At 45.3% G+C, this 26,768-nt stretch overlaps 1 protein-coding gene across 2 annotated transcripts in view; it reads left to right on the top strand.

The window, feature by feature from the left end:
• The window catches only part of NEDD4 (NEDD4 E3 ubiquitin protein ligase), a 242,778-nt gene that overhangs the window by 179,252 nt on the left and 36,758 nt on the right, over nt 1-26,768 (top strand). For both annotated transcript variants that reach the window (XM_056115486.1, XM_056115487.1), the window contains 5 exons: nt 12,357-12,523; nt 16,524-16,641; nt 16,733-16,900; nt 20,080-20,145; nt 26,003-26,122. In XM_056115486.1, coding sequence (XP_055971461.1) covers nt 12,357-12,523; nt 16,524-16,641; nt 16,733-16,900; nt 20,080-20,145; nt 26,003-26,122 — 639 coding nt within the window. The remainder of the gene's footprint in view (nt 1-12,356; nt 12,524-16,523; nt 16,642-16,732; nt 16,901-20,079; nt 20,146-26,002; nt 26,123-26,768) is intronic.

The following is a 26,768-nucleotide window of genomic DNA, read 5'->3' as shown; positions in this document are numbered from 1 at the left end:
TGGAGGTCACGAAAGTCCTGAGTTGCCCCAAGCCTGGGTCAGCACCTACAGAGACCTCTGCAGAACTGGGAGGCTGTGGGCTCTTCCACGCAACTCACATACCCTCGTGCTCAAAGAAAGAAATCTGGAACCCAAGCAGCACTTACAACAAAACTTTCTGGGATTTTTGTTTGTGTGTTTGTTACATTTCTGCACAAATGAGATTTTACTTTGTGGAAGAATGCTAAGCACTTATTTTCTTTGAACTCTAGAAGAGAGTTAACCCGTAGTTTGACGAAGAACTTGGCGTTCTCTCTACATCTAGATTTGCTTACCTGTTGCTTCTTCTCTTTATACATTCCGCCCCCCGCCCCCGATTTCCTCCCATAATAAATCACTTTTTGAAATTTGTAGTTGTGTGTTAGGTTGAGTTTTCTCTAGCTCGTATTTTGATGCACAGACTATCTTGCATAATGAAATTCTGTCTGAAGTGAAAGATTTATACCACAAAGAAAGAAAATTATTTATCTAGCAACTTTGAATAAACTAAACATTTCATTCTTTTGCAACCTACTCCAAGTAGTGCCCCCCCCCACACACACACACACACACTTCAGACCACTTCTTCACAGTTCAGTTTCTGTGGAGACGTTTCACTCCATTTTGTGGGCTCATGCCTTGGTGTTTAAATACCTCAAATGCACCTTATAATTTCAGTAGATGTAAGCATGTGAGAGTTTGTTTATGAAAGGCCTAGGAATTCAAACCCAGAAATCTGTGCTTGTTTATCTTCTTTGTAGCTAGTGACCAGAGAAGGCTTGCCTTTGACATCTAAGTTGTGACTTAATATATAAAATTCTGCTAACTTAAAGCGGTTACTTTATATATATATATATATATATATATATATATAGCTTTTTATATATTGCTTAGCAAGCCTTTTATATGTTCACACACACATATATATTTAAAGGCTCTCTAAGCAGTTTATATTCTTTGATACAAAAGTGTGACTGTACTAGATAATTAGAGAGCTTTTTAGTTTTATTCTTTGCAACTGATTCCGTTGTATGTATTTTACAAGATTACTGTATAATATGTTGGCAATAGCCCTGAATAGTCTCTCTTCCATCCTCAACTCCATTGAATGCTGGCAATTGCATATTCGATTTGAAGTTTGTATCTAAGTAATATTCAACAATATTTAGAAAAATGTTTGTCAAGATTGTTAGCTGATACAGGTTTAATAGGGAAGCATATATATATATATATATATATGGAAAATTCGGTTCTCCTAAACATGCTGTAATGTACTTTGCAAACTTATTCAAAATTTGTTTTTTCGTAAAAACTCTTTTGTGCATTCTTTAGGGTTGGTTTCTATTTTGGTTTTGGTCTGCACCCAGGAGTCCTCAGGGCTCAGTACTCCAGTGCTTGGACCCCAGTCATACACACTCCATACTGTCTGCTTTCACCCTAGTGAGCCCACCACCTTTCCTTGACATACCCAACCTTGCTTCTCAGACCCGACTTCTCCTCACGTCACCTTAGTTCTTCTGTCAGTGTCTACTAATTTTTTAGAAAACGTTGTACATTCATTCATTTTATGTCCCTGTATTGTATTCATGGGTGAAGTCATTCAGTAACATATTTTACTAGCCACATTGCATTGCTTCACACAATCCAAGTTTCTTCCATTTTGTTACCAATGCAGATTTTTATCTTTTGTATTTTATATTATTACTTGGTTTTTGGACCACACTTGGCCATCTTCAGGGCTTTATCCTGGCTCTGTGCTCAGGGATCATACCTGGAGGACTCAGGGGACCATATGGGATGCTGGGAATCTAACTTGGTTGGATCAGCCACATCCAAGGCAAGTGCCCTACCTGCTGTACTATTGCTCCAGCCCCACACTCTTATCTTTTACACAGCCATCATCAGTTACTCTTTTATATGTAGCTGTTTAGTTTCCCCAATAACTGTATGGTCTTGAGTCCTTTGACACCCAGAGCCTGTACCCAGTCCTTTGAGCTATCTACGCACTCCCCAGAGACTTTTCTGTAAGGCCTACCTAAAGTTGTAAGTTTTTAACTTGGGCCCTATGAAGTAGATTGACCTTACATTCATTTAAGTGGGCCACTTTGCGGAGTGGGTGGGGGGCGTGCATAGGGGAGCTTTTTGAATCACACCTAGCGATGTTCAGGGGTTACTCCTGGCTCTGCATTTGGAATTACTCCTGGAATTGCTTGGGGGGACCATATGGGATACTGGGTATCCAACCTAGAGCAAGGCAAATGCCCTCCCCATTAGTACTATTGCTCCGGCCCCAATGGGCCACATTTTCACCTCTCCCACTGCCTCGCCATTATGTAATTTTATGTCTTACTAATTCTTGGCAAGATTGCTTTTCATTTTCTAAATATCCCTTTGATATTTCTTGCAAATCCTCTTTGTGGTAATGAGTCACTTTAATTTATATTTCTTCTGTAAAACTCCTTCCTTCTACCTTAACTAGCATCTGAAAACCCTGTTCTCTCCAAACTTTGAATGTTTTCTGTTTTGCTTGCATGTTTTCTGTTGAAAAGTTCCCAGAAACTCTTTGATCCCACTTTCCCTTCCCACTGTGGATGTTGCAATGACTAGGGTCACCCAACAACTGGTCGTGGGGCTCCAAAATTCAGCTTTGGTGTGGTGATGGGACTCCCACATCTGCTCATGGTGTGAGGGGGTCCCCACGCCTCCATGGTGCTTACAAATCCCTCCTTGTGTGCATGCAATGCTTGCACACACCTGCCTGCGGAATGGCCAGGAATGATCCATGGCTCCAGGAGCACTTTCAAGCTCACTCGGCCTGAGCAACTCCACCAGGGATGTCAGGGCTTCTACTCAGGAGGCCGAAGCGCTAAACCACTGAGCTGACCCTGGCACCCCCAGAGGTGTAAGGAAATAGGAGCATCCTACATATCATTGGGTTTTTCCTAGATATGGTCTGTTCTTTTTGACAGGGGTGAGGGTCTCACAAGTGCCCCCAAGAGCCCTTCCCACAATTCCTTGGGATTGAACTACTTGGCCAGTGGCACTAAGCGAGGGCCAGAGGATGTGGTGCTGCCCAGGCCCTGCGGTTCTGGGGAACCCAACAGAGCTCCCCGTGGTGTCAGGGGCTCTAGGGCTGAACACGGATTCTCTGTTGCAGACAAGTACCTTAACTCTTGCACGCTCGCCCCCTCTCTCTTTCTCTCATGACACTTGTTTTCTATTCCTGACTTTGCTTTTTAACACTATATTATGTCTTGGGATGTATCTGTTTATATCCCAAAATGTAAAACTTTATTTTGTTTGGGATTCTGTGTGCCTCATTTATTTGGAATTTAATTTCTTCCCCCTCCCCCCAAATTTTGAGAAGTGCTCGGCTGTTATTCATTCTACCCATTTCTCTCTTCTCCTTCTTCATCCCCTCTAAAGCAGATATTGTTCTTCCTGATAATCCATTCCATGGGACTCTCACATGTTTTTTTTATGTTTTAATTCTTTTTCCATTTGCTGTTCTGTTTGGGTATTTTGCATGGTCATGCCTTCCAACTCATCAACTCTTATCATCTCTTTCTTCTTGTTTGCTGTTAAGCCCTATTGGATTCTTTAACTCAGCCGTTATATTTATTTTTCAGAACTCTTTTATTCTTGCTCTTTTGTTTGTGGGTCACACCAGCAGCAGTGCTCAGAGCTTACTCTTGGCTATGTGCTCAGGGACCACTCCTGGCAGGGCTTGAAGGACTTAGATGTGGGTCTGGGGATTGAACCTGCAAGTGCCTGTAACCCTGGACCATCTCTCTGCTCAGAAAGGTATTTTTTTTCCATTTTCTCTTCCTTCCTCTTTATTGCTGCTGCCACTGCTGTGACTTGGGTCTCACGCCCCCAGCTGCAGTGCTTATACCCTTAATGGTGGTGCTCACTGGAGCTTATGGCCATCAGCAATGGCGCTCCCCTGGGCTCGCATTTAGTGGTGCTCATGCACCCTTGATTGGTCATGATGCTTGCTCGAAAGGGTGGCACTCTTGGCTGTAGCGTCCAGGATCACCTTTTCCCTGGGGCAGTGCCAGGGTGAAACTGGTGGCCTCGTGCCTACAAAGCAGACACTGTACCACGGTGCCACCCTTGGACCCCCGTTATATTTTTCTTAGACCCACATTTTACTTTTGCAGCTAATCATTTCTCTGGCCACGTTATACAGCTTTTGCTTATCATTTTCGTTGCTTTGTTAAAGGATCATTCAACTGCCCCCTTAAATTCTTCTTTCATGATAAGCTTCCCAGTTCCATGACATTTAAACTTTGCTGCAGGTTTTTTGCTTTATTCTGTTGTTTTTAACGGATTCTTCTGTTTCCTAATTTGGGGGTGTGGGGCTCCCAAGCTGTGCAGAGCAGGTCTGGGCCTACTTCAGGTGCAAGTTGGCCAATCAGGTCAGATGGTTCAGTGCCAGGGTTTGGCAGTGTTGGGAGTGACCGGAGCTACTCAGCATTGCTGGAGTAGGGGGTGCCATGCCAGGATTAGAACCTGGGACTCATGCGTGCAAGATGTGTGACCTGGCCATGGAACTACCTCCCAGGCCCTCTTCATATCACACATTAAATTTTGTGTGTTGAATTGAATTGCCTTTTCATAACTTGTATCTTTGAGAACTAGAGGATGTAGGCTGTTACCCTCTCTTAGTTATCCAGGATTCTGTGGGGTCTGTTGCTTTATATAAAGACACTCCTGTATCTCTCTGGATGATTGAAGAGCAAGTGTCCTGTATGGCACTAATCTAGGACAGTTGTAGGGGACCAGGAATTGAAGCCTCAGAACTTAAAGAGGCGGGGAGTCTGCAACCTTTCCTGTCTGCTAGGCTGGTCCTGTGGATGGTACATTCCTATCAATCTGAGGTGTCCCATGATCCCTCTGCTGTGATCTGGTCCTTCTGAGCAAGTTCTGCTTCGGTCCTTTGAGAAAAGACATCGGTGAAGACAGGAGAAGAATGATGTTGGAGCTGTGGCCTGAGGGATTGTACAACGGGAAAGACCCTTGCCTTGCACACAGCCAACCTGGGTTTGATTCCCCAGTATCCCGTATGCTCCCCTGAGCAATAATTCCTGAGTGCAGAGCCAGGGGTAACCCCTATGGACCTCCATTGTGACCCAAAACTAAACACCAAAAACGGGGTCATTGCTGCTATGGGTTGTCAGTAAGGTCACCAGCAGGAACAGGGTGGTGAGTCCCAAGGTCCACAGGTGCCATCATGCAAACATGGCATCTCTCCCTGTACCACAGCCCAGGCCCAGCCCAGCCCAGGCAGGATCAGTAACCAGCAGTGCTCAAGGCAACTGCTGAGAAGAACCTCTCCTAGGAGGGGCTCCAGGAGGTGCTTCCCCAGCTCTCTGTGACCTACCCAAGGCTTGAGCCCAACTGCTGATATCCCAAGTCCCAGGAGCCCGAAGGTAGTCTCAGGCCCTACAGAAATGCAGCACATTCATGTATATTGATTCATGTATCCTGAACTCATGAGTTATTTCCATTATATTTTTGTTGAGATTAGAGTGATTGTCTTGGAGAATGTATTTTAAAGTGTTCTCCACTCTTTGATTTTTTTTTTTTTGCTTTGACTTTAAGCAGGCTAGGTATTAGTTTTTTGTGAGTTCTTTTGCTTGATTGGTTTTTTAAAAATTATTGTTGAAGCCCTCTGATTCTGGGCTCCTAGGAAGACTTTCTATTAATGTTCTGACTACTGTACTTGTGACTGGTCTGTTCAAGTTATCTCTTTCTTCTTGGTTCAGTCTTCAAGAAAGTTGTTTGCTTCTAAGAATGTTTTCATTTCTGAGCTGGAAGGTGGCTCAGTAGTATAGCACATGCCTCACCTGGTTGGGATCCTGGCTTCACCACACACAAGAAAAGAAAAGAAAAAAGAAAAGAAAAGCTGTCTTTTTGTTCAAAGTTTTGTGTGCAGATAGATCTAGATCTTCAGAGCAGCTGCTTGTGCTCCTTTGTATTTGTGTACCTTCCAGGTGACTCAGTCACTTTCATTTCCGATTCTTTTTATTTCCCCTCCTCTCACTTGGGGAGCTTAGCAAGAAGTTATCAATTTTATTGACTTCATTTTAAGAACCAGCACTTTATTTTATTGATCTTTTGTCATCGTTTTTGTTTCTAGTTTATTTACTCCTGGCTAACTTTTATTCTTTCTTTTCACTTGTTGGCATTGCTTAGTTTTTTCTTTATTTTTTTTTCCTTTTTGGTCACACCCCCTACCCAGAGATGCCCAGGGGTTAGTCCTGGCTCTGCACTCAACAATTACTCCTGGCAGTGCTCAGGGGACCATATGGGATGCTGGGAATCGAACCTGGGTCGGCCGCCTGCAAGACAAATGCCCTACCCGCTGTGTTATGGCTCCAGCCCCAGTTTTTCCTTTCTGGTGCCTTCAAGTATTAGGTTAAGTTGTTACCTTCATATTTTTCTTGTTTATTCATGCGGGTCTGTATTGTGATGAATTTCCCTACAAGTACTCTCTTAGTTGCATCCCACTGGACCTTATATCTTGCATCCTTTGTTTTCATTCTTCTCAAAGTAATGTCTTATTTTCCTTCAATTTCTTTGTTGGCACCAGTTCCTCAGAAGCATGTTGCTAAGTCTCCACATGTATTTTTTCTACTTTGTTTCTGGTTGTTATTTCTAATCTTATTGAAAAATATTCCTGATATAATTTCAGTCTTCACATATTAAGGCTTCTTATGCATCCCAACAAATGATGTCTTTGAGAATGTTACATGTGTTCTTGATTCATCAGTTTGCTCGAGTGGGCCCAGTAACGTCTCCATTATGAGGCTTGTTGTTACTGTGTTTGGCATACTGAATACGTCATGAGTAGCTTTGCCATGCGGGTGAGATACGCTCCGTAGCTTGCCGGGCTTGCCGGGCTCTCTGAGAGGGGTGGAGGACACGAACCTGGCTCGGCCGGGTTGGCTGCTCGCAAGGCAAACGCCCTACCGCTGTGCTATATTCATGGGTGGGGGGTGGACTCACGCCAGGCTGTTTCCACTCAGGGCGCCCCAGAGGAGGGCAGGCAAGAGCCCTCCACACCCCAAGGGACCCAGCCCCAGCAGCCGACCTCCACTACCCAACCACCACCAAGCTCCAAGCGACTTTCCGGATGCTCTGATCACTTCACAGCCACGCAACACATCATAGGACACTTCCTACCCATTTTCCATAATTACCACTCCATGTTTGATGGAGTTCTGACAGTAAGCAACAGATCATAGATATAGAGATATAGATAGATATAGATATAGATATAGATATAATATAGATATATGCCTCTTGGAGAGCCCAGGAAGCTACCGAAAGAATCCCGCATGGGCAGAGCCTGGGAAGCTACCCATGTCATATTGGATATGCCAAAACCAGTAACTATAACGGGTCTCATTCCCCTGACCCTGAAAAAGCCTCCAATCGTTGGCAAAGACAAGTAAGGAGAGTCTGCTAAAATCTCAGGGCTGGGACTAATAGAGATGTTACTGGCACCCGCTCAAGTAAATTGACGAACAATTGGATGACAGTGATAACAGTGACAGTGATTCATGAGGGGCAGTGGTGGAAATTATATTAAGACTGACTTATTAGTTATTTCACTTTATGCCACTATTTACTAGTTAGGTTTCTTTTTTCTTGGTCTGATGACTTGCCCGTTGTTGTAAATGGCATGTTCTGGTCCCCAGCAGTGCCATTAATGCATCCCTGAAGGCCTTCATTGTCTTGTGTATCTGGTGACTCTTATCTTGGTTACATCTAAACTGACCATCTTTATCTTCTTGAGGGATTGACCCCTTGATACGCATCTTTGGTTCACAGCCTGTTTTCTCTGATAGAAGAATAATAGCATCCTTTTCCCTGTCATGTTGTTCTGTTGTCTCCTTTCTCTAGCCTTCCACCCTGCACTTCATTTATCTATATGTCAGACTTCAGGCACGTGTGTACGCAAGAGAGCTCTGGGGAATGTTTCATCATCAGAATGACTGCATTCTTCCTTTTGTTTGATTAGTTCAGATCATTCACTTTTGGGGTGATTATGACTATATGAGCTTCCTCACTGCCATTCTAGTATTGCTTTTCTGGCTGTTATTTATGTTTTTTTCTCCATTTCCAAAAAGACAGTTTTTCTCTGCCTTTTATGTGGACTGTTAACCCACTCCATTTATTGTTTTTCTTCTAAATATCTCTGTCCAGATGTTTGTTTCATTGCTACCATAGTGATTGCATTATACGTTTCATATCTTAGACTGTCTTTCTTTTGCCAGTGCTGATTCACGCCATTTGTATATGCTGGTTTTGCCTTTTTTTCTTTTCCCTTTCATCTTTTGTGGCTGTCTTCTATCTTTGATATATTTGTTTCTGTTGTTGTATTGCAATTCATCTTCTTGCGCAAGGTTTTAGGGTTTGTTTTTGTATCTCCTTTTCATGTAGAAAAATTCCTTTCACACTTCTTAGCACGTTTTGTGGTGGAAAACTTTACTTTTACCTTTGTCTCCTTAGAATTCTCTTTAGAATATTACATTATATACGTGTATATACATATATGCATATATATACATATATATATACACTGTAGCACTGTCCTCCCGTTGTTCATCGATTTGCTCGAGCAGGCACCAGTAACATCTCCATTGTGAGACTTGTTGCTGTTTTTGGCATATCGAATACACCACGAGGAGTTTGCCAGGCTCTGCTGTGCAGGCAGGATACTCTCACCAGCTTGCTGGGCTCTCCGAGAGGGGCAAGGTGGAGGAATCGAACCTGGGTCAATGCCCTACCTGCTGTGCTATTGCTCCAGCACATATATATATACATATATATATATACATATATACATACATACACATTCAGTGCCAAGGATTAGACCTGGGACTGCATACATCCCCAGCCCCTAATATCAACTTTTTTTTTTCTTTTTGACTTTTGGGCCACATCCAGAAGTGCTCGGGGCTTATTCCTGGCTCTGCACTCACATCTGCACTCGATAGTTATCACTCCTATCGAACTTGGAAAACCAGATAGGGTCCCGTGGATTAAACTCAGGTCAGCCACTTGCAAGGCAGGCATCCTGCCAATTGCACTCTTTGGTCCCCTAATATAGACTTTTGGAAATTTAATAATAATATATCTTAGTTTAGGTTATTTTAGATTTTAAAAATGAGGTTTTGTCTTGTTTTCCTGGTCACCTGTGTGTAGGTCTTTCTTTTGATTTGGGAAGGTCTCAAGCTGCTATTTCTTTTTTTTTTCAAACTTTTATTAGTAAGACACCATGAGGTACAGTTGTAGACTTACAAATTTTTGTGCTTGGGTTTCAATTACACAATGATCAAATACCCATCCCTCCACCAGTGCCCATTTCCCACCACCACGGATCCCAGTATCCCTCCCACTCCCCACCCCCCCCTTCCCACCCTGCCTCTGTGGCAGGGCATTCCCTTTTGTTCTCTCTCTCCTATTTGGTGTTGTGGTTTGCAAAAGAGGCAATGAGTGGCAATCATGTTTGGTCTATAGTCTACTTTCAGCATGCTTATCCCATCCTGGGAAGATCCTCCCAACATCCTTTATTTGGTGCTTCCTTCTCTCTCTGAGCTGCCTTTTCCCCTAGCATGTGTGGCTGGCCTCCAAGCCATGGAGCAAAATTCCTGGTACTAATCTCAGCCATTCTTGGGTGTTAGTCTCCTATTTTGTTACTTTATGTTCCCCAGATGAATGCAATCTTTCTATGTCTATCCCTTTCTTTCTGAGTCATTTCGCTTAGCATGATACTTTCCATGTAGTACCACTTGTATGTAAATTTCATGACTTCATCTTTTCTAACAGCTAAATAGTACTCCATTGTGTGAATGTACCAGAGTTTCTTTAACCAGTCATCTGTTCTCGGGCACTCAGGTTTTTTCCAGATTCTGGCTATAGTAAAGAGTGCTGCAATGAACAAACAAGTGTCAAGCTGCTATTTCTTGAACATGGTATTTTGCTCCCTTTTCTCTGTCATCAGCTTCTTGGGTGTGCCCACAACTCTTAATATTTGTCCTTCTCGTGGAGTCTGATATCTCTCATAGATTTTCTTCATTTTTCCTAAATCTTGTTTCTTCTCTTCCATTGAGTCATTGCTGTGATTTTTTTTATCTTCAATTTTATATATTCATTATTCTGCAGGATTGAGTCTTACACTTAACTTTTTTTCCCGTGTGTTGTTCATCCCCAGAATATCAGAACTTTGTTTGTTTGTTGGGGGTGGGGACACACCCTACAGTGTTCAGGGCTTACTCCTTGCTCGGTGCTCAGGGATCACGCCTGGCGGTGCTTGTGGAACCATATGTAGAGCTGGGATTGAGCCCGGGTCAGCCGTGTGCAAGTCAAGCACCTTACCTACTAAATTATCTCTCAAGTTTGGGAGTTTTTAATCTCTTCCCTTGTGTTTCTGTAGCTCCTGAGAATTTAGCTAAGATCCTTTTACTTCATTGAGTTTTTTTATGCCAAGCCTTCTCAGTACTCTGTGTGTGGCCTTCTCAAACTCTCTGCCTAAGTTTGCCTTCTAGAGACTTTTTATTTTCTTAGCGGAATTTCATCTGATTTTCACAGTGGTTGCCTGCAGCGTTTTTCTGCTCATGCATCTGGGTTAGCCTCATTTGTTTTCTTGCAGGTGGTTCTGTGGCTTTCATGCTGGAATTCTTTGTGTTTGTGTCTCAGATGGAGAGGGGGCGAGTGACATCAGTGAGGAGTTGGCAAGAAGTGGCCCATCACAGTGTCGCAGTGGCAGTGGGAGGGGAACCCACGCGAGAGCCTCACACTGCCCCCCTCCGCCTCTCTGGCCACGTGTCACCCGTCTGTGCCCCAAGTGCTCATTCCAGTTCTATGCCTCTGGACCTCAGCTCACTGCTGTACTGCTCCCTAGAAGGCAGGGTGGGCAGATTCTGCAGCCAGTAGAGCGGGTGAAGCCTGAAGCACCAGGAGCTTGTTTTGTTTGACTTTGTTGTGGGCGACCTGGTTGCTTGTTTTGCCTGAAACTCAGTTTCTGCCAACTACAGTCTCTCTCCTCTCTCTGAAGGTAGACTGTTAGTTCCACAGTCTTGATCTCCTTCTCAGGACTCAAGCCTCCTTCTTACCACACTGAGGACCCCTCGGCCCATCCCTCCCTCCCCTCCGCCCCCACAACTCTGTACCATAGTCCCTCACTTTCAGACAGGTGGGCATGTGTCTCTCAGGCATGTTTTCTCTGAGATGTGGTTGACTTTTGGTTGTACTTCCGCAGGGAGCTTTGCTTGCCAGCGTCTATCTTACCATCTCACTCAAAGTCCTAACTGTGAGTATTTTCACATAGCTGGAGCGATAGCACAGCAGGTAGGGCGTTTGCCTTGCACGTGGCCGACCCAGGTTCGATTCTTCCGTCCTTCTCAGAGAGCCCAGCAAGCTAGTGAGAGTATCCCGACCCAGGTTCGATTCCCAGCATCCCATATGGTCCCCTGAGCACTGCTAGGAGTAATTCCTGAGTGCAGATCAAGGGATAACCCCTATGCATTGCCAGGTGTGAACCAAAAAGCAAAAAAAAAAAATAATAAGGTAATTTTATAAAAATATTGATAATTTAATCAATTAAATTGGAGAATGGAGAACAGTTGCCTCTCTAAGGTCAAATCTTCATAGCCAAGATCCTATTGTTCTTTCATTACTTAGATCGTTCTATACTGTATACTTTCTATACTGTAGCTTCTCAATTTCTCAGTTGTTTGTTTATATATTTTATTTTAATAAATTATTTTATTGAATCACTATGAGATAGACCTTTATAAAACTATTCCTGATTAGGTTTGAGTCATACAGTTTTCCAACACCTATCCCTCCACCAGTGTACATTTCCCATTACCAATGTCCCCAGACTTTTTTTAACCTGTTCTTTTGTGTTTGAAGCACAATTTATGGCTTTTTTTTTTTTGCTTTTTTGGGTCCCACCCGGCGAGGCACAGGGGTTACTCCTGGCTCTGCACTCAGGAGTTACTCCTGGCGGTGCTCAGGGGACCATATAGGATGCTGGGAATCGAACCCAGGTCAGCTGCGTGCAAGGCAAACTCCCTACCCGCTGTGCTATCTCTCCAGCCCCCATGAAGCACAATTTAAATGTTATTTTGCCTCCTCAAAATGTGTTCACTGTCATAAAATAGTCATCTTATTATCAGAAAAGTTGGTGATGTGCTAATTCTGCCTTTGTATAATTTCCAGAACTGGATATGCTAAGTTGTTTTTAAAGTTTTTCCCTAGCATAATTGATCAGGTTAAAAATCCCACATCAGCTTAATTGTTCCCGTTCTGTTTTTCAGCCTGACTGGGTTGTTTTGGACCAACCAGATGCCGCTTGCCATTTGCAGCAGCAGCAAGAACCTTCCCCTCTGCCTCCGGGATGGGAAGAGAGGCAGGATGTTCTTGGAAGGATCTACTATGTAAACCATGAATCTAGAAGAACACAGTGGAAACGACCAACTGCTCAGTATGTGCTCATGCCTTTCAAGTTTGCAACCAAGATGCATTTTGACCTCTAATTTTCATTTGAAAATCATGGCCCTAATGAATTTATAATAGTATAGCACTGGAGCACTGTCCTCCCCTTGTTCATCGATTTGCTCGTGCAGGCACAGTAACGTCTCCATTGTGAGACTTGTGATTACTGTTTTAGCATATTGAATACGTCCCAGCTTTTATACCCTGGCACTCACTTGCCAGGCTTTTAATAGTATAAGGATCCATAAACTATGAGATGCCAATCTTTATGTACTTAAACTAACCAAGACCTCCGCAGAAAAACAAAATCTTTTCCAGTGATCTTATTTTATTTTGGGTTACACTCAGCAGTGCTCCACACTAGGGGTAGCACTTCCAGGCCCATCAAGCCGGGGCTCAAGCGTGCAGAACATGTGCTCAGGCCTTGGACCCGTCTCCCTGCCAGATTCAACCTACTTTTAAATGATTTTATGGCACTGAAAATTATTTCGGTTACAAATACAATCTTTCAGCTTTTTGTAATTGCTAACTATATTTTTATTTAGCATGAGGCCACATTTTTCTCTTTCTATTTATGTATGGACCCCCATAACCATACCACCCCACCGGACTTGGCCCCAGGCTGGTCTCACTCGGGGAGCCCCAGAGGGGGGCAGGTGAGAGCCCTCCCCGCCCCAAGGGACCCAGCCCCGGAAGCCGATCACTCCCCACCGACACCACGCTCCAGGCCACTTTCCACACACTCGGGCCGAGCCTCACGTATGAGTGAACATATTCCTGGAGCGCGCACATCATAAGACACTCCCTACTCATTTTCCATAATTGCCACAGCATATTTGATGGGGTTCAGAAAGTAAGCAACAAATCATAGAGGGAAATATGATATATATATATATATATATATATATATATATATCCCTCTTGGAGAGCCCAGCAAGCTACCAAGAGTATCCCGCCCATAAGGCAGAGCCTGGCAAGCTACCCGTGATGTATTCTATATGCCGAACACAGTAACAATAATGGGTCTCATTCCCCTAACCCCAAAAGAGCCTCCAATAAGGCACCGTTGGGAAGGACGAGTAAGGACAGGCTGCTAAAATATGAGGGCTGGTAGAAAAGATGAAGTTATGAAATTTACATACAAGTGGTACTACATGGAAAGTATCATGTTAAGCGAAATGAGTCAGAAAGAGCGGGATAGACACAGAAAGATTGCATTCATCTGGGGAACATAAAGCAACAAAAAGTGAGAGTGACACACAGGAATGGCTGAGATTAGTACCAGGAATTTTGCCCCATGAATGGAAGGCCAGCCACAGGCTCTAGGTGAAAAGGAAGCTCAGATAGAGAAGAGATTACCAAATGAAGGGTGTTGTGAGGGCCCTCCCAGGGTGGGAGAAGCATGCTAAAAGTAGTCGATAGACCAAACATGATTGCCACTCAAAGCCTCTCTTGCAAAACACAGTACCCAAAAGAAGAGAGAGAGAACAAGGGGGAATACCCTGCCACAGAGGCAGGATGGGACGGGGGGGGGGGGGGGATGAGGGGGGGGGATGCTGGGACCCATGGGGATGGATGACGGGCACTGGTGGAGGTATGGGGACTTGATCATTGTATAACTGAAACCCAAGCACAAAATTTGTAAGCCTATAACTGTACCTCATGGTTTTTCACTAATAAAAAAAAAAAATATATATAAAAAAAAAAAAAAAAAAAAATATGAGGGCTGGGACGAATGGAGACATTACTGGTGCCGCCTGAATAAATCGATGAACAAAGGGATCACAGTGATACAGTGACAGTGATATTTATGTATAAAATATTAGTCTTACTATAGTTTGTTATAAAAATAAGATATCATATCCATTTCTACAGTATATTATTTATAAATAGAAGGGTTTTAATGTTAAATACCCATTTACCATGCTGATCACTATATACATAATCTCCAGCAGCACATACTAAGGACAATATGATGTTTGGAGCATCCTAATAAAATATGTATTATATATATATCAATGTATATACCCTTAGTGACAGACTTCATACATTTATAACTTCTTCCATTTATATTACCATATTTGCTTTCACTTTTGACACAAAGTCTGTGAAATCTCTCCCCTTTCACTTTTGACACAAATTTATATTTGTTCATTAACCTTTTCATTTTTGGCTTTGGTATTTTGTGTCCAAGTATGTACATAGATTATTCTCAGTTTTCATATTCTCCCATACAAATCAAAGATTTTTTGTGGCAGTCAAAGGAGTGATCTTTGTAAAATGATCTACAGATTTCCAAACCGATGATTCTATAAACACTCTGCCAATTTGCCCTATAGCTTGCGTCACTACTATGGCAAATCTGATTCAGCAGAATCGTTTTTCTTTCTTTCCAGTGATGCTACTTTTAGCTTGCCAAAATATTTGTTGGTGGGGGGGGTGGTTAGGGAGAAATCAAAGCTTTCCCCTAGAATCATCTTGCAAAATTATGTTTTTTCCAACGGCAGTACAGTAAGAACTGTCCATCTAACTGTGCTGAAATTCCATGAAATTAAATAAATTCACAGTAATTTTATTATTAGCTATTTGTATAAAGGTAAAGGCCCTCCCGTTGATCGTCGATTTGCTCGAGCGGGCCCAGTAACGTCTCCATTGGAGACTTTGTTGTTACTGTGTCTGGCATATCGAATACTCTCGGTAGCTTGCCGGGCTCTCCGAGAGGGGCGGAGGAATCGAACTCGGGTCGGCCATGTTGGCCGCTTGTAAGGCGAACGCCCTACCCGCTGTGCTATCGCTCCAGCTATTTGTATAAAACTCTAGATATAAGGTAGGTTATGTTAAAGTTTAGCTAGCCGGAAAAATGTAACATAAATAATAGGGGTAAGCGTGCTTAATCTGATGCACTGCACCTTCCCTAAGCTTAGATATACCTTTATTATTATTATTATTAGTAGTAGTAGTAGTAGTATACTTTTAGGTCCATTAATATAAAAGTCTGAAAAAAGATGCCATTTAATCATTACTCTATTCATAGTTTAACTATAATTTCTTTATGCTGTATTTAATTCATGGAAAACTCTTCTAGCTGAAGACCAAATCTAGAAATATACTATGACTGATATGTATGTATAACTTTAAAATTTCCATTATGATCTTTCTAGAGCTACTTTGATTGTACTCTTGTAACAAAATAGAAGAATAAATACCATTTTAATTTATGAAACTCTCAGATATCCATTCAGCAAGTATTTCTGAGTGTCCCTGTTGCAGGGCATTATCCTAGGGGGCTGGAGCAATAGCACAGTGGGTAGGGCGTTTGCCTTGCATGCGGCCAACCTGGGTTTGATTCCTCCACTCCTCTTGGAGAGCCCGGCAAGCTACCAAGAGTATCCCGCCCCCACGGCAGAGCCTGGCAAGCTTCCCATGGCATATTCCATATGCCAAAAACAGTAACAACAAGTCTCACAATGGGGACATTACTGGTTCCTGCTCAAGCAAATCGATGAACAATGGGGAGATAGTGCTACAGTGATGAATTAAAATATCAGTCAGGCATCTTATACTTTTTCACAAAAGCTTTTACCTCTATGTAGGTACTCTGGAGGTGCCCACCAATTAATTTTTGCATGTTGAAATAGTCTTGCCCAAAACAGTAAATTCTGGTTTAATAGGTATGTATTTGTGTATGTGTGCATGTGCCTGTGTGTGTGTGTGTGTGTGTGTGTGTGTGTGTGTGTTGTGTGTGTTTCTGGCCACACCCAGCAGTGCTCATGGCTTATTTCTCACTCTGTGCTTGGGGACCACTCCTGGGACTAGTCAGGGAATCATATGCAGTGCCTCAGGTAGAACTGGGCTTAGCTGGGTGTGAAGCTAGTGCCCTACTATTTCTAACCCTTGTTATGAGTATATATTTTGAAACGATGACAGAATCTTTGACTGTCGTCTTCAGTGTCAAGATGTTGGTGATGCCTCTTATGTTTCTGACACAGGGACAGCTTAACAGACGCCGAGGACAACAACATTCAGCTGCAAGCACAGCACGCCTTTACGACACGGAGACAGATCTCTGAGGAAACAGAAAGTGGCGACAACCGAGAGTCTTCAGAGGTAGCTATAACTGCCTTTTCTTCACTGAAAGAAGCATATTCTGGCTGTTGATGAAAGCATGCTTGACTGAAGCTTATTCTGTTCATCTTAGAGCTGGGAAATTATAAGAGAAGATGAAGCTGCCATGTACAGCAATCAGACCTTCCTCTCGCCTCCGCCGTCCATGAACTTGGATGTTCAGACTCAACTTGCAGAAGATTTGAATGGCAGATTCGTGATCTGTGGGAATTTGACCACCAGCCAGCCAGTATCCAGCTCAGTAAGATGCTCTTCGGTTTTTGTGGCAGCTGCAGGATTATGACCTACATATTATTCCATTCAGTAACTAATTCAGTAACTAATTTTTATGTAAGAGTTTATCTTACTGGTGCTAGAGAGATGCACAGCGGGTAGGGCATTTGCCTTGCACATGGCCGACCCAGGTTCGATTCCCAGCATCCCACATTGTCCCCTGAGCACCGCCAGGAGTAACTCCTGAGTGCAAAGCCAGGAGTAACCCCTGTGCATCGCCGGGTGTCACCCAAAAAGCAAAAAAAAAAAAAGAGTTTATCTTACATTGCATGCAATAGCGTGTCAGGGACACGAAGACTTCGGCTCATTTTTCAGATATTCCTGAGTCGCGTGTAACCTACATGGTCACTGGACCAGAAATATCCATCATGCAATCTGTGCCTTCCACTCAACACCAGCAGCAGCACGCCAGGATTTGAATAGACTTGGCTTATTATTCTTCCTAGCAGGGAGGACACACCACAAGAGACTCTGCACAGGCAGGTTGGGAAAGACCTCATGTGTTTGGGTTCATATTTGAAGGTTGGGCTGGAGCAATAGCACAGTGGGTAGAGCATTTGCCTTGCACATGGCCGACCCGGGTTCGATTCCCAGCATCCCATATGGTCCCCCAAGCACCGCCAGCAGTAATTCCTGAGTGCAGAGCCAGGAGTAACCCCTGAGCATTGCCGGATGTGACCCGAAAAGCAAAAAAATAAAGTAATGATTAGTTCAAAGGCAGCTGTCATTCACGTGGGCCCAGACAGGCACCTCCTATGATTTGTTGGTCTGTAGCTGGGGCCCTGCTCACATTTTGTTTGTGTTCAGGCACAGCCACTGAGTGGCCTAGCCTTTGCCTCCATCCTACCTGGGAGCCCGACTGCGATCAGAGCCTGAAACTCAGGAGCTGCTTTCCTCCTCTCGGTTAGGCCCGAGAGGTCAGCAGCACCTGTGCATCAGCAGTGAGTAAGAGCTGATGTGCCCAACTTCGATTCCTCTGCCCCTCTCAGACAGCCCGGCAAGCTACTGAGACTATCTCGCCCACATGGCAAGCTCCCCGTGGCATATTCGATATGCCAAACACAGTAACAGCAAGTCTCACAATGGAGACGTTACTGGAGCCCGTTCGAGCAAATCGATGAACAATGGGAGGACAGTGCTACGATGCCCAACTTAGCCAGGGAGCGGGATGGCACTGTGAATACCGCTCTCCTTGGAGCTGGCATTCCCACACATGGCTGCCGTGACCAGATCTCTGTGCTCATCCCTAATCTGTATTACCAAAAGGAGACTGCAAGGACAGACAGATGCTCTTCTCTGAAGTTGCTGTGTCATTCCTTGCTGCCCTTACCCAGGTCATTAAGTCATTAGTGAGACCCAATGACAGAACAGTGTGCATAATAGGTTGCCATGTATGTAAGTTACTTTGATGACAGCAAAAACTATTTCATGAGGGCTAAATTGCTCAGCTTAAAAGAGAAGAAAAGGGTCAATGGGATTTGTTGTTTTTGTACCTTTTAAGTTTCACCGTCCTTGGTGTGACTTCCATATGGCTCCCTGAGTCCCGCCAGAAGTGATCGCTGGCACAGTAAGCCTTGAGCACTGCCAGGTGTGGTCCAGAACCAAACAAAAAGATATCCATTTATTATTAAGCAGAATTGTCTAGTCATGGTTTAGAATTTAAGCAGTATTGAGGAAATGGGAAGGAAAAGAAATTGCCTGTCTTACCCATCTGCTCTGTTGGTCATTGGTAGTGGTTTGCATTTGTTGTGCTAAACATTTTCTTGGTATCTATAAACCTGCCTGCACATACATCTGTTCATATATTGCCATTTGGTCTGAGGTCATTTTAGACATACTTTTCGGTGACTTTTTTCATTAACTATAGCCTCAGCACTGGAACATTTTAGTTAAAATAGATATACTCCTAAAACCATCAAGCACAAAACTCATCACAATGGTGGTTCCATTGTGCAGGTAACTCTAAAATATTTCACCAGTCTTCCCTTGCCGCATCCTAGATTATCTGTAATAAAGCAAGCTTTACTGTAGACAATGCCATAAGGTCTCTTTTGGTTTCATTTATCTTAAAAAATTTGATGTCAAAACCCAAATAGTTAAGTAGTGACAATAGTGTGCAGAGAAAAATCCGAGACAAGAAAGAATATGGAACTTCCAGGAATGAGGTTGTCTGGAAGACCCAGGGGGGTAGCTTGTGGGGTGGGGAGTGGCTGGAGATCACCCAGCAGCATTCTGAGCCATGAAGTTCATCCTAGCAGCTCACAGAAGTCACTCAGGGCTATGAACTGCAGCATGCTGGGCTGGGGCCATGTGCTTTCCGACCACTGCACCCAGGATGCCTACCCAGGCATGGACACTTGGAGCGGGGAGATCTGTGACGCCATTGCAGCAATAAAAGCAAGATCCGGAGAACACTTGGAATGAACAGTGGCTAGCGCTGTCTGTGAATGCTTGAACCTGCAGGGCCCAGGGAAGGACAGGATGTGGCAGGACAGGGCTAGTGACTCAGTTGCGTCCTCTGGAAGGAAGAATTGGGAAGCTGCTGTAGTTAGAAGACTGGGAGACAAAGAGAAACTGAATCCAGTGTGTAGCACAACGAGCGAGTTCTATTAGACGTTCAAGAGTGTCCCAGAAGAGCTCCAGAAGCAGGGTGGGGGTGGGGGTGGGTGAGATAGAAGAACCGGAAGTCATGTTGGAAAGTCATGTTGGTGGAAAGTGCACTGGTGAAGGGATGGGTGTTCAACCAACATGTAAGCAGATTTTGGTTTCCCTAGCCCTGTACCTAGGGAGTCACTCCCGATGGGGCTTTGGGGACCATGGGAGGTGCTGGGGATCCAACTCAGGGTCAGTCACGTGCAAGGTCAGTCAGTCACCTTCCAGATCACTCCTGACAGGACTTTGGGGTCCTTATGGGATTCCGGGGATCGAACTCAGAGTCAGTCACACACAAACAAGGCAAGTGCCTCCCCCCTTCTCTGTGGTCCCAGCATCCTTCTTTATCCTTTACTGGACACCGAAAATCAGATGGGGTGTTCCTGCTTTACGCACAAGTCTGCTGGGTGAGGCCCCCACACCGCGGGGCGGCGGGGGGAGGGGGGGAGGTCTTCGAGCCTAAAGCTATTTTTGTTCCTTTCTCTTTCTGACAAGAATCGCCCCAGCAGGAGAGGCAGCTTCCAGGCCTGTGTCTTTCAGGAGCAGCCAGCACTCCCAGTGGTGAGTCCCACCTCCTCCCATCAGTCCCACAGGTGAATGTGGGAATAGCTGTTTCCCTTGAACACTGTCAGTGACCGTCGAACCACTGAGCCGAGAGTGCACAGAGGCAGCCCAGTATCTTGGCTCTCTGGTTTGTTTTGTTTGCTGGCCACACCTGGCCATGCTCAGAAGCTCCTCCTGCTTCAGTGCTTAGGGGGACACTCCTGGGGGTGCTGAGCAGGAATCAAGACCTTCCTGGGTCCAAAGCATGCACTCAGCTCTCTCTTTCTCTCTCCCTCCCTTCCTTCCTTCTCCCTCTTTCTCTCTCTCTCCCTCTCTCCTTCTCTCTCTCTTTCTCTCTCTCTTCCTCTCTCCTTCTCTCTCTCTTTCTCTCTCTCTCCCCACCCCCACCCCCAGAATTTAGACTGTAGAGACAGAGGCTCAAGGGAAATGTAGTAGTCTTTTTTTTTATTAGTGAGACATATGAGGTACAGTTGTAAGCTTACAAATTTTTGTGCTTGAGTTTCAATTATACAATGATCAAATGCCCATCCCTCCACCAGTGCCCATTTCCCACCACCATGGATCCCAGTATCCCTCCCACCCCCCATCCCCCCCATCCCACTCTGCCTCTGTGGCAGGGCATTCCCTTTTGTTCTCTCTTATTGGGTGTTGTGGTTTGCAAAAGAGGCAATGGGTGACAATCATGTTTGGGCTATAGTCTACTTTTAGCATGCTTCTCCCATCCTGGGAGGATCCTCCCAACACCCTTTATTTGGTGCTCCCTTCTCTATCTGAGCTCCCTTTTCCCCTAGCATGTCTGGCTGGCCTCCAAGCCATGGAGTAAAATTTGTAGTAGTCTTTTTAAAAATAAAAAATGGGTGGTAAAAGGAGAGAGAATAAAAAGAAATGCCCTGCCGCTGAGGTGGGGTGGGGTGGGGTGGTGGGGGATGGGGTGGGGGTGGTGGGAGGGATGCTGGAAACAACGGGTGGGAGAGAATGCACGGTGGAGGGATGAGTAAACGATATCATATGACTCTCATGCAAACACGAAAGTTCGTGTAAGTTTGTAACTACCCCACAGTGATTCGCTAATAAAAATTAATTAATTAACACAACAATGTAGGTGATTGAAAAGAATAAAAAAAAATTGGGGTGGAGGGTTGAAGAGATAATACAGCAGGTAGGATGCTTGTCTTGCACACAGCTGACCGATTTTAACCCCTGGCATCCCATATGGTCCCCTGAACACCACCAGAAGTGATCCCTGAGCACAGAGCCAGAACTGAGCCCCGAGCATCGCCGGGTGTGGGCCCCAAACAAACAAGAACTAAAATCAAGGAGGGTCAGGCCTGCCAGGCAGTGCTCAGGGAGGCAGGACCCAGGGATCCTTCTGACGATATTTGAGCCAGCAGGCCAGATACGTGGGCACAGAGAAGCTGCCCAAACGCTGCACTGCCAGGACTCACCAGGGCCACCCCAACATGCTTAGGGGTGATTGGGTCCCTAGAATTTGGTTTGCTCTGTAAGGGAGCTGGGGGCTCTGGACCCATTTTTCTGGGGAAGGATATGTGCTGGCTGGCACGGGGTCCTCTCAGGCATGACCGGGACTGGGACACGAAGTGCAGATTGTCCTGCAGTAGGTCCTGCTTCATCCATGCAGTGCCACCTCAGGGCAGACACCTAAGGCCGATGACCCCCCCTCCTGCCCCAAACCCACCAGCCTTTCTTTTTATTTTATTTTATTTTTTATTATTTTATTGAATCACCGTGAGATACAGTTAAAAAGCTCTCATGTTTGAGATTCAGCCATATTATGATCGAACACCCATCCCTCCATCAGTGCACGCTTTCCACCACCGATGTCCCCAGTATCCCCTTCCCTCATCCCAGTCCTTACCCTGCCTCTATGGCAGACAGTTTCCCCAATGCTCCCTCTGCTTTTGGGAATTATGTTTTTCCCGCCACCATTCAAGCCTGCCTGCCCAGGGCAGCACTGTAGCACTGTCCTCCCATTGTTCATTCATTTGCTCGAGCGAGCACCAGTGACGTCTCCATTGTGAGACCTGTTGTTACTGTGTTTGGCATATCGAATACACCACGGGGAGCTTGCCAGGCTCTGCCGTGCGGGCTGGATACTCCGGGTAGCTTACCAGGCTCTCCAAGAGGGACAGAGGAATTGAACCCAGGTTGGCCATGTGCAAGGCAAATGCGTACCTGCTGTTCTCCAGCGCCAGGGGCAGAAGCTAGATAATTTATTTTCCATTGCTCATTTTGAATATCATGAGAATTCTGGGATCCTAGATTGTAGATGGTTGGATTCCAAAGACATCTCTGTAGGGCACTAATCTATTTGGGATTCAGTTGGGAGTCTCTGGAGCACTGCTGTTGGTGCACCGAGATGGCACCTGGCAGAAGCTTGTGGGCATGACAGCTGGGCCATGGAGTGGGCGGGGAGCCAGAAAGGGACCGCCTGGCACCTCTGATGCCATGCGGCCTGGAGATTCAGCCCTGGAACCCACGTTCCTGGGCCTTGCTTATGGAAGCTCTTGGACGCCAGGGTTCCATGTGGAGTAGGCGGGGAGACTGCACCTGCTCCACCTGGGGTGCCCTGGTGATATTGGCTCAGTTTGAGGCCCGGAGGTTGTCTCTGGTGCTGAGGTGCTGTCCAGGACTAGTTGCTGCATCTCAGGACCAGGGCTGTCGGTGCGCCAAGATCCCACCAGCCTTTTCTTGGATGGATCTGAATCCCAAACTTCCGGCCTGGACATTGGGTTTTTTTTTTTTTCAAATCACATTTTTTTATTGAGGCACCGATATTGGGGCTGAAGCATTAATAGTACAGCAGGTAGAATGCCTGCCTTGCATTTGGCCGACCCAGGTTTGATCCCCAGCATCCCAAATGGTCCCCTGAGCACTACCAGGAGTGATCCCTGAGCGCAGAGACAGGAGTAGCCCTTTGCTTACAAAGTTGCCCATAATAGAGTTTGAGATATACACTGTCCCAACACTAATCCCCCACCAGTGTCCACTTCTCTCCAGTCAGTGACCGCAGGCCCCTCCCACCCCGACCTGCTTCCTTGCAGGCACACTTTTTTGTTTGTTTGTCTTAGGGTTACCCTCAGGTGTGTTCAGGGGCTGTTCCTGTCTCTGCGTTCAGGGATCACTCCTGGGAGTGCTCAGGGGACCATTTGGGATGCTGGGGATCAAACCTGGGTGAGCCAAATGCAAGGCAGGCATTCTACCTGCTGTACTATTAATGCTTCAACCCCAACAGGTACATTTTTAAGTTGGGCTGTTGTCACTTGTATCTCCTGCTTGCTTACAGTGCTGGTGGGTCTGTGGTTTGGACATGAAAATACCCCACACCTCTGCCCCTCCTAGGTGCTCAAGGTCCCTGAATCCTATCCTACTTTCTCCATTCTTCCTCTTCATATCCCTCACTTCTCTCCTTCCCTGCCCTTCGTGTTTCCATTGTCTAGGGTCAAGGATAACCTAGGTATGACCCTTTGGGACCTGGCATCCTCTTGACCTGTTACTCTGTATAGCCCAGAGAGTGACATCATCTGGTGCTTTTGCTTTCTGCACACACAGAAACGCTCACTGTCTTCATTTCTCTCTGCCTTTCTTCCAGACAGCTGCCCTAACCCCCCCCCCCTCCACCTCTTCCTCCTCTGTGGGCTCCATTTCCCCATTTGGAATTTCCTCCTGTTCTTTCGTGGGTTGGTTGGTTGGTTTGATCTGTTTTGAATCAAAACACTCAGGAATCACTCCTGGCTGTGCTCAGGGAACCATCTGGGATTCCGGGGATCGAACCTGAGTCAATGACTTGCACCCCATCTGCTGTGCTGTTACTCCAGCCTTCATGTTTGTTTGGTTTATTTTATTTTATTTTGTTGTTACTGGTGTTGGCTGGAGCGATAACACAGCAGGTAGGGCTCGCACATGGCTGACCCGGGTTCAGTTCCTTCGTCTCTCTCAGAGAGCCTGGCAAGCTACCGAGAGTATCCTGTCCTCACGGCAGAGCCTGGCAAGCTCCCCGTGGTGTATTCGATATGCCAAAAACAGTAACAACAATTCTCACAGTGGAGATGTTACTGGTGCCCACTCGAGCAAATTTCTAAACAACAGGTGGACAGTGCTACAGTGCTTTGTTGTTCTTGTTTGGTTTTTCAATAGTGCATTTGTCATTTTGAATGACAGGCAGACTACACTGATTTTGGGAAGTGGAACTTGTTGCTTGTAGAGAAGTTCTAGCAAAGGGAAGCAAGCTTGGACTTCCTCCCTCTGCCGTTGCACGTCGACCAAAGTGACAGGTGTGCCCGAGAGGGGCACGAGCACCTGTTCTCACCCCCTGCGTTGTGTTTAGCAAAGCATGACCCTCCCCTGCCTTCCTCTCACTTCCTGCCACTTCTCCAGCCTCTTCCGACCCGTGATGGTTCCCCATGGGGCCTCGTAATGTCTTCCACATATTGAAAATGTTGGATTTCTAGTCAGCTGATACCCATTCAACCATGAAAAGGAGTTTAAAGCACACCAGGTCACCAGCAGCATCTGCAGATGATTTCTGTGTTATGTAGCTAGAAAAGACACTTTCCTGCCATTTCTTCTCTATTATCTATTGATTTTAAAATGTTTTATGACTTTCCTGTATGATTTACACATCGTCAAGTACAACCATCCCTAAGCATACATAAGAAGCTGGGAAGAGAGTACAGCAGCCATGATGCTTGCTTTGCATGCAGTCAGTCCAGGTTTGATCCCTGGTCCCACCGATGGTCCCTGAGCACAGAGGCAGGTTGATCCCTGATCCCTGAGCCTGCCTAATATGGCCCACACCTCTGCAAAGGAGTGAGTTTTAGTAACTATGAATAGTTTTGCATCATCATCATCATTAAGAACCCTCCCATTACCCCAGAAGAGATCCTTTAAGGCCCTCGAGTTTTCTTAGCGCTGGAGAATAAGAAGGAAAAAGAGGAGGAAGAGGAGGGAGAAGTTTAGGTTTTCTAATGTAGGTTCCTCAAATGTAAACTGAAGCAGTAGTGTTTGTCTCAGTAAGCTCTGTGTGAGGGTAAGTGACTTGACCCATGTTAAATGTGAAGAGTACTGGATGTGATATCGATCATGTTCTGTTGCTGTTATCACTCACAGCATTTGTTGTCTGCTCTCCTGGTTGTGTATTTAGTGAATTTGTGTGCAAACTTTTAGTGAATTTTTTTCATATGCTATTTAAAATGAGGAAATATATATATGTATATATATATATATATATATATATATATATATATCGGAGAGCCTGGCAAGCTACTGAGAGTATCCTGCCCGCATGGCAGAGTCTGGCAAGCTACCCGTGGTGTGTTTAATGTGCCAAAAACAGTAACAATAATGGGTCTCATTCAGGAAAGACAAGGAAGGAGAGGTTCTAAAATCTCAGGGCTGGGATGAATATAGACGTTACTGGTGCCCACTCAAGTAAATTGATGAACAATGGGATGATAGTGATACAGTGATACAGTGATTTAAAATGTGCTTTGAGAAGGGGTTGTTCCCAAGTGGTATTCAAGGACTGTCAGGGCTACTCCTGGCAGTATTTGGCCAATCAGACCTGTGGCTCAGTGCAAAGGCCTGAGGGTTCACTGGTACTCAGGCTCTGTGGCATAAGAACCACCCAGTGCGACACACCCAGTGATGCTCAAACACCATGTACTGTGGGAGCCAAAGCAGGGTCGAGCACATGCAAGGCAAGCGGCAAGTCCCGTACCGTCTCCAGGGCCCTTAACGTCAGGTTTGTTTTTAAAGAACCTAGCAGCAAAGTTGCCATCTAGAACTTTTCAAAAGAAATCTCTTCCTAACATTTCACCCTCCTTTTACTCTTTAGCTTCTGCCAACTTCATCTGGATTGCCACCAGGTTGGGAAGAAAAACAAGATGAGAGAGGAAGGCCGTACTACGTGGACCACAATTCCAGAACGACCACCTGGACAAAGCCTGCTGTGCAGGTATCTGGGCTGTCACTCTGGACATCAAGTCCTGCCTCCCGCCAGATTCCCAGATTTACCCGGGAAGCCGCAAGAACACTTGACTGCAGTCTCCACTCACTGCTTCTAGCTTTTAATTGTTTCTGACATTGCTGCTAAGTGTCTGCCTTCGCTGGTGGACAACTAATCCCTCTTGTTGTGGGAAACGTTTCCACATGGGAATAAGATGACAAAGTAATGATCTAGCCACTAGATGATTTTTAAACTGAAGGGTTGGAGTTTTCATTTTCCTTCAAGGTAATCTCAAGGATGAGTATCTATTAAAGAGATCTGTTATGATGACACTTTGTCCCTGGAGGCAGATGTTATTTTTGTAATACTCATCTCTAGGCATTTCATTTTCAGACACAAGGTATCACAGGAGTTGGGGGTGTGGCTCATACAGGAGAACATTCGAGGCCCGTGTTTGCTCCCAGGTGGCGTGTGCTCCCACGCAGAGATGAGTCCCTGGCCCCAAGCACCAGAACCACCACCACAATGCAATAGCTCTGCAGTACTGTCCTAGTAACGTCTCCATTGTGAGACTTGTTGTTACTGTTTTGGGCATAGAATACTCCACGGTGAGCTTGCCAGGCTCTGCTGTGCAGGCTGGATACTCTCAGTAGCT

This window comes from Sorex fumeus, unplaced genomic scaffold (assembly GCF_029834395.1).
Source record: "Sorex fumeus unplaced genomic scaffold, SorFum_2.1 ptg000029l, whole genome shotgun sequence".
Taxonomy (NCBI): domain Eukaryota; kingdom Metazoa; phylum Chordata; class Mammalia; order Eulipotyphla; family Soricidae; genus Sorex; species Sorex fumeus.
This window is presented reverse-complemented; position numbering and strand designations above follow the sequence as displayed.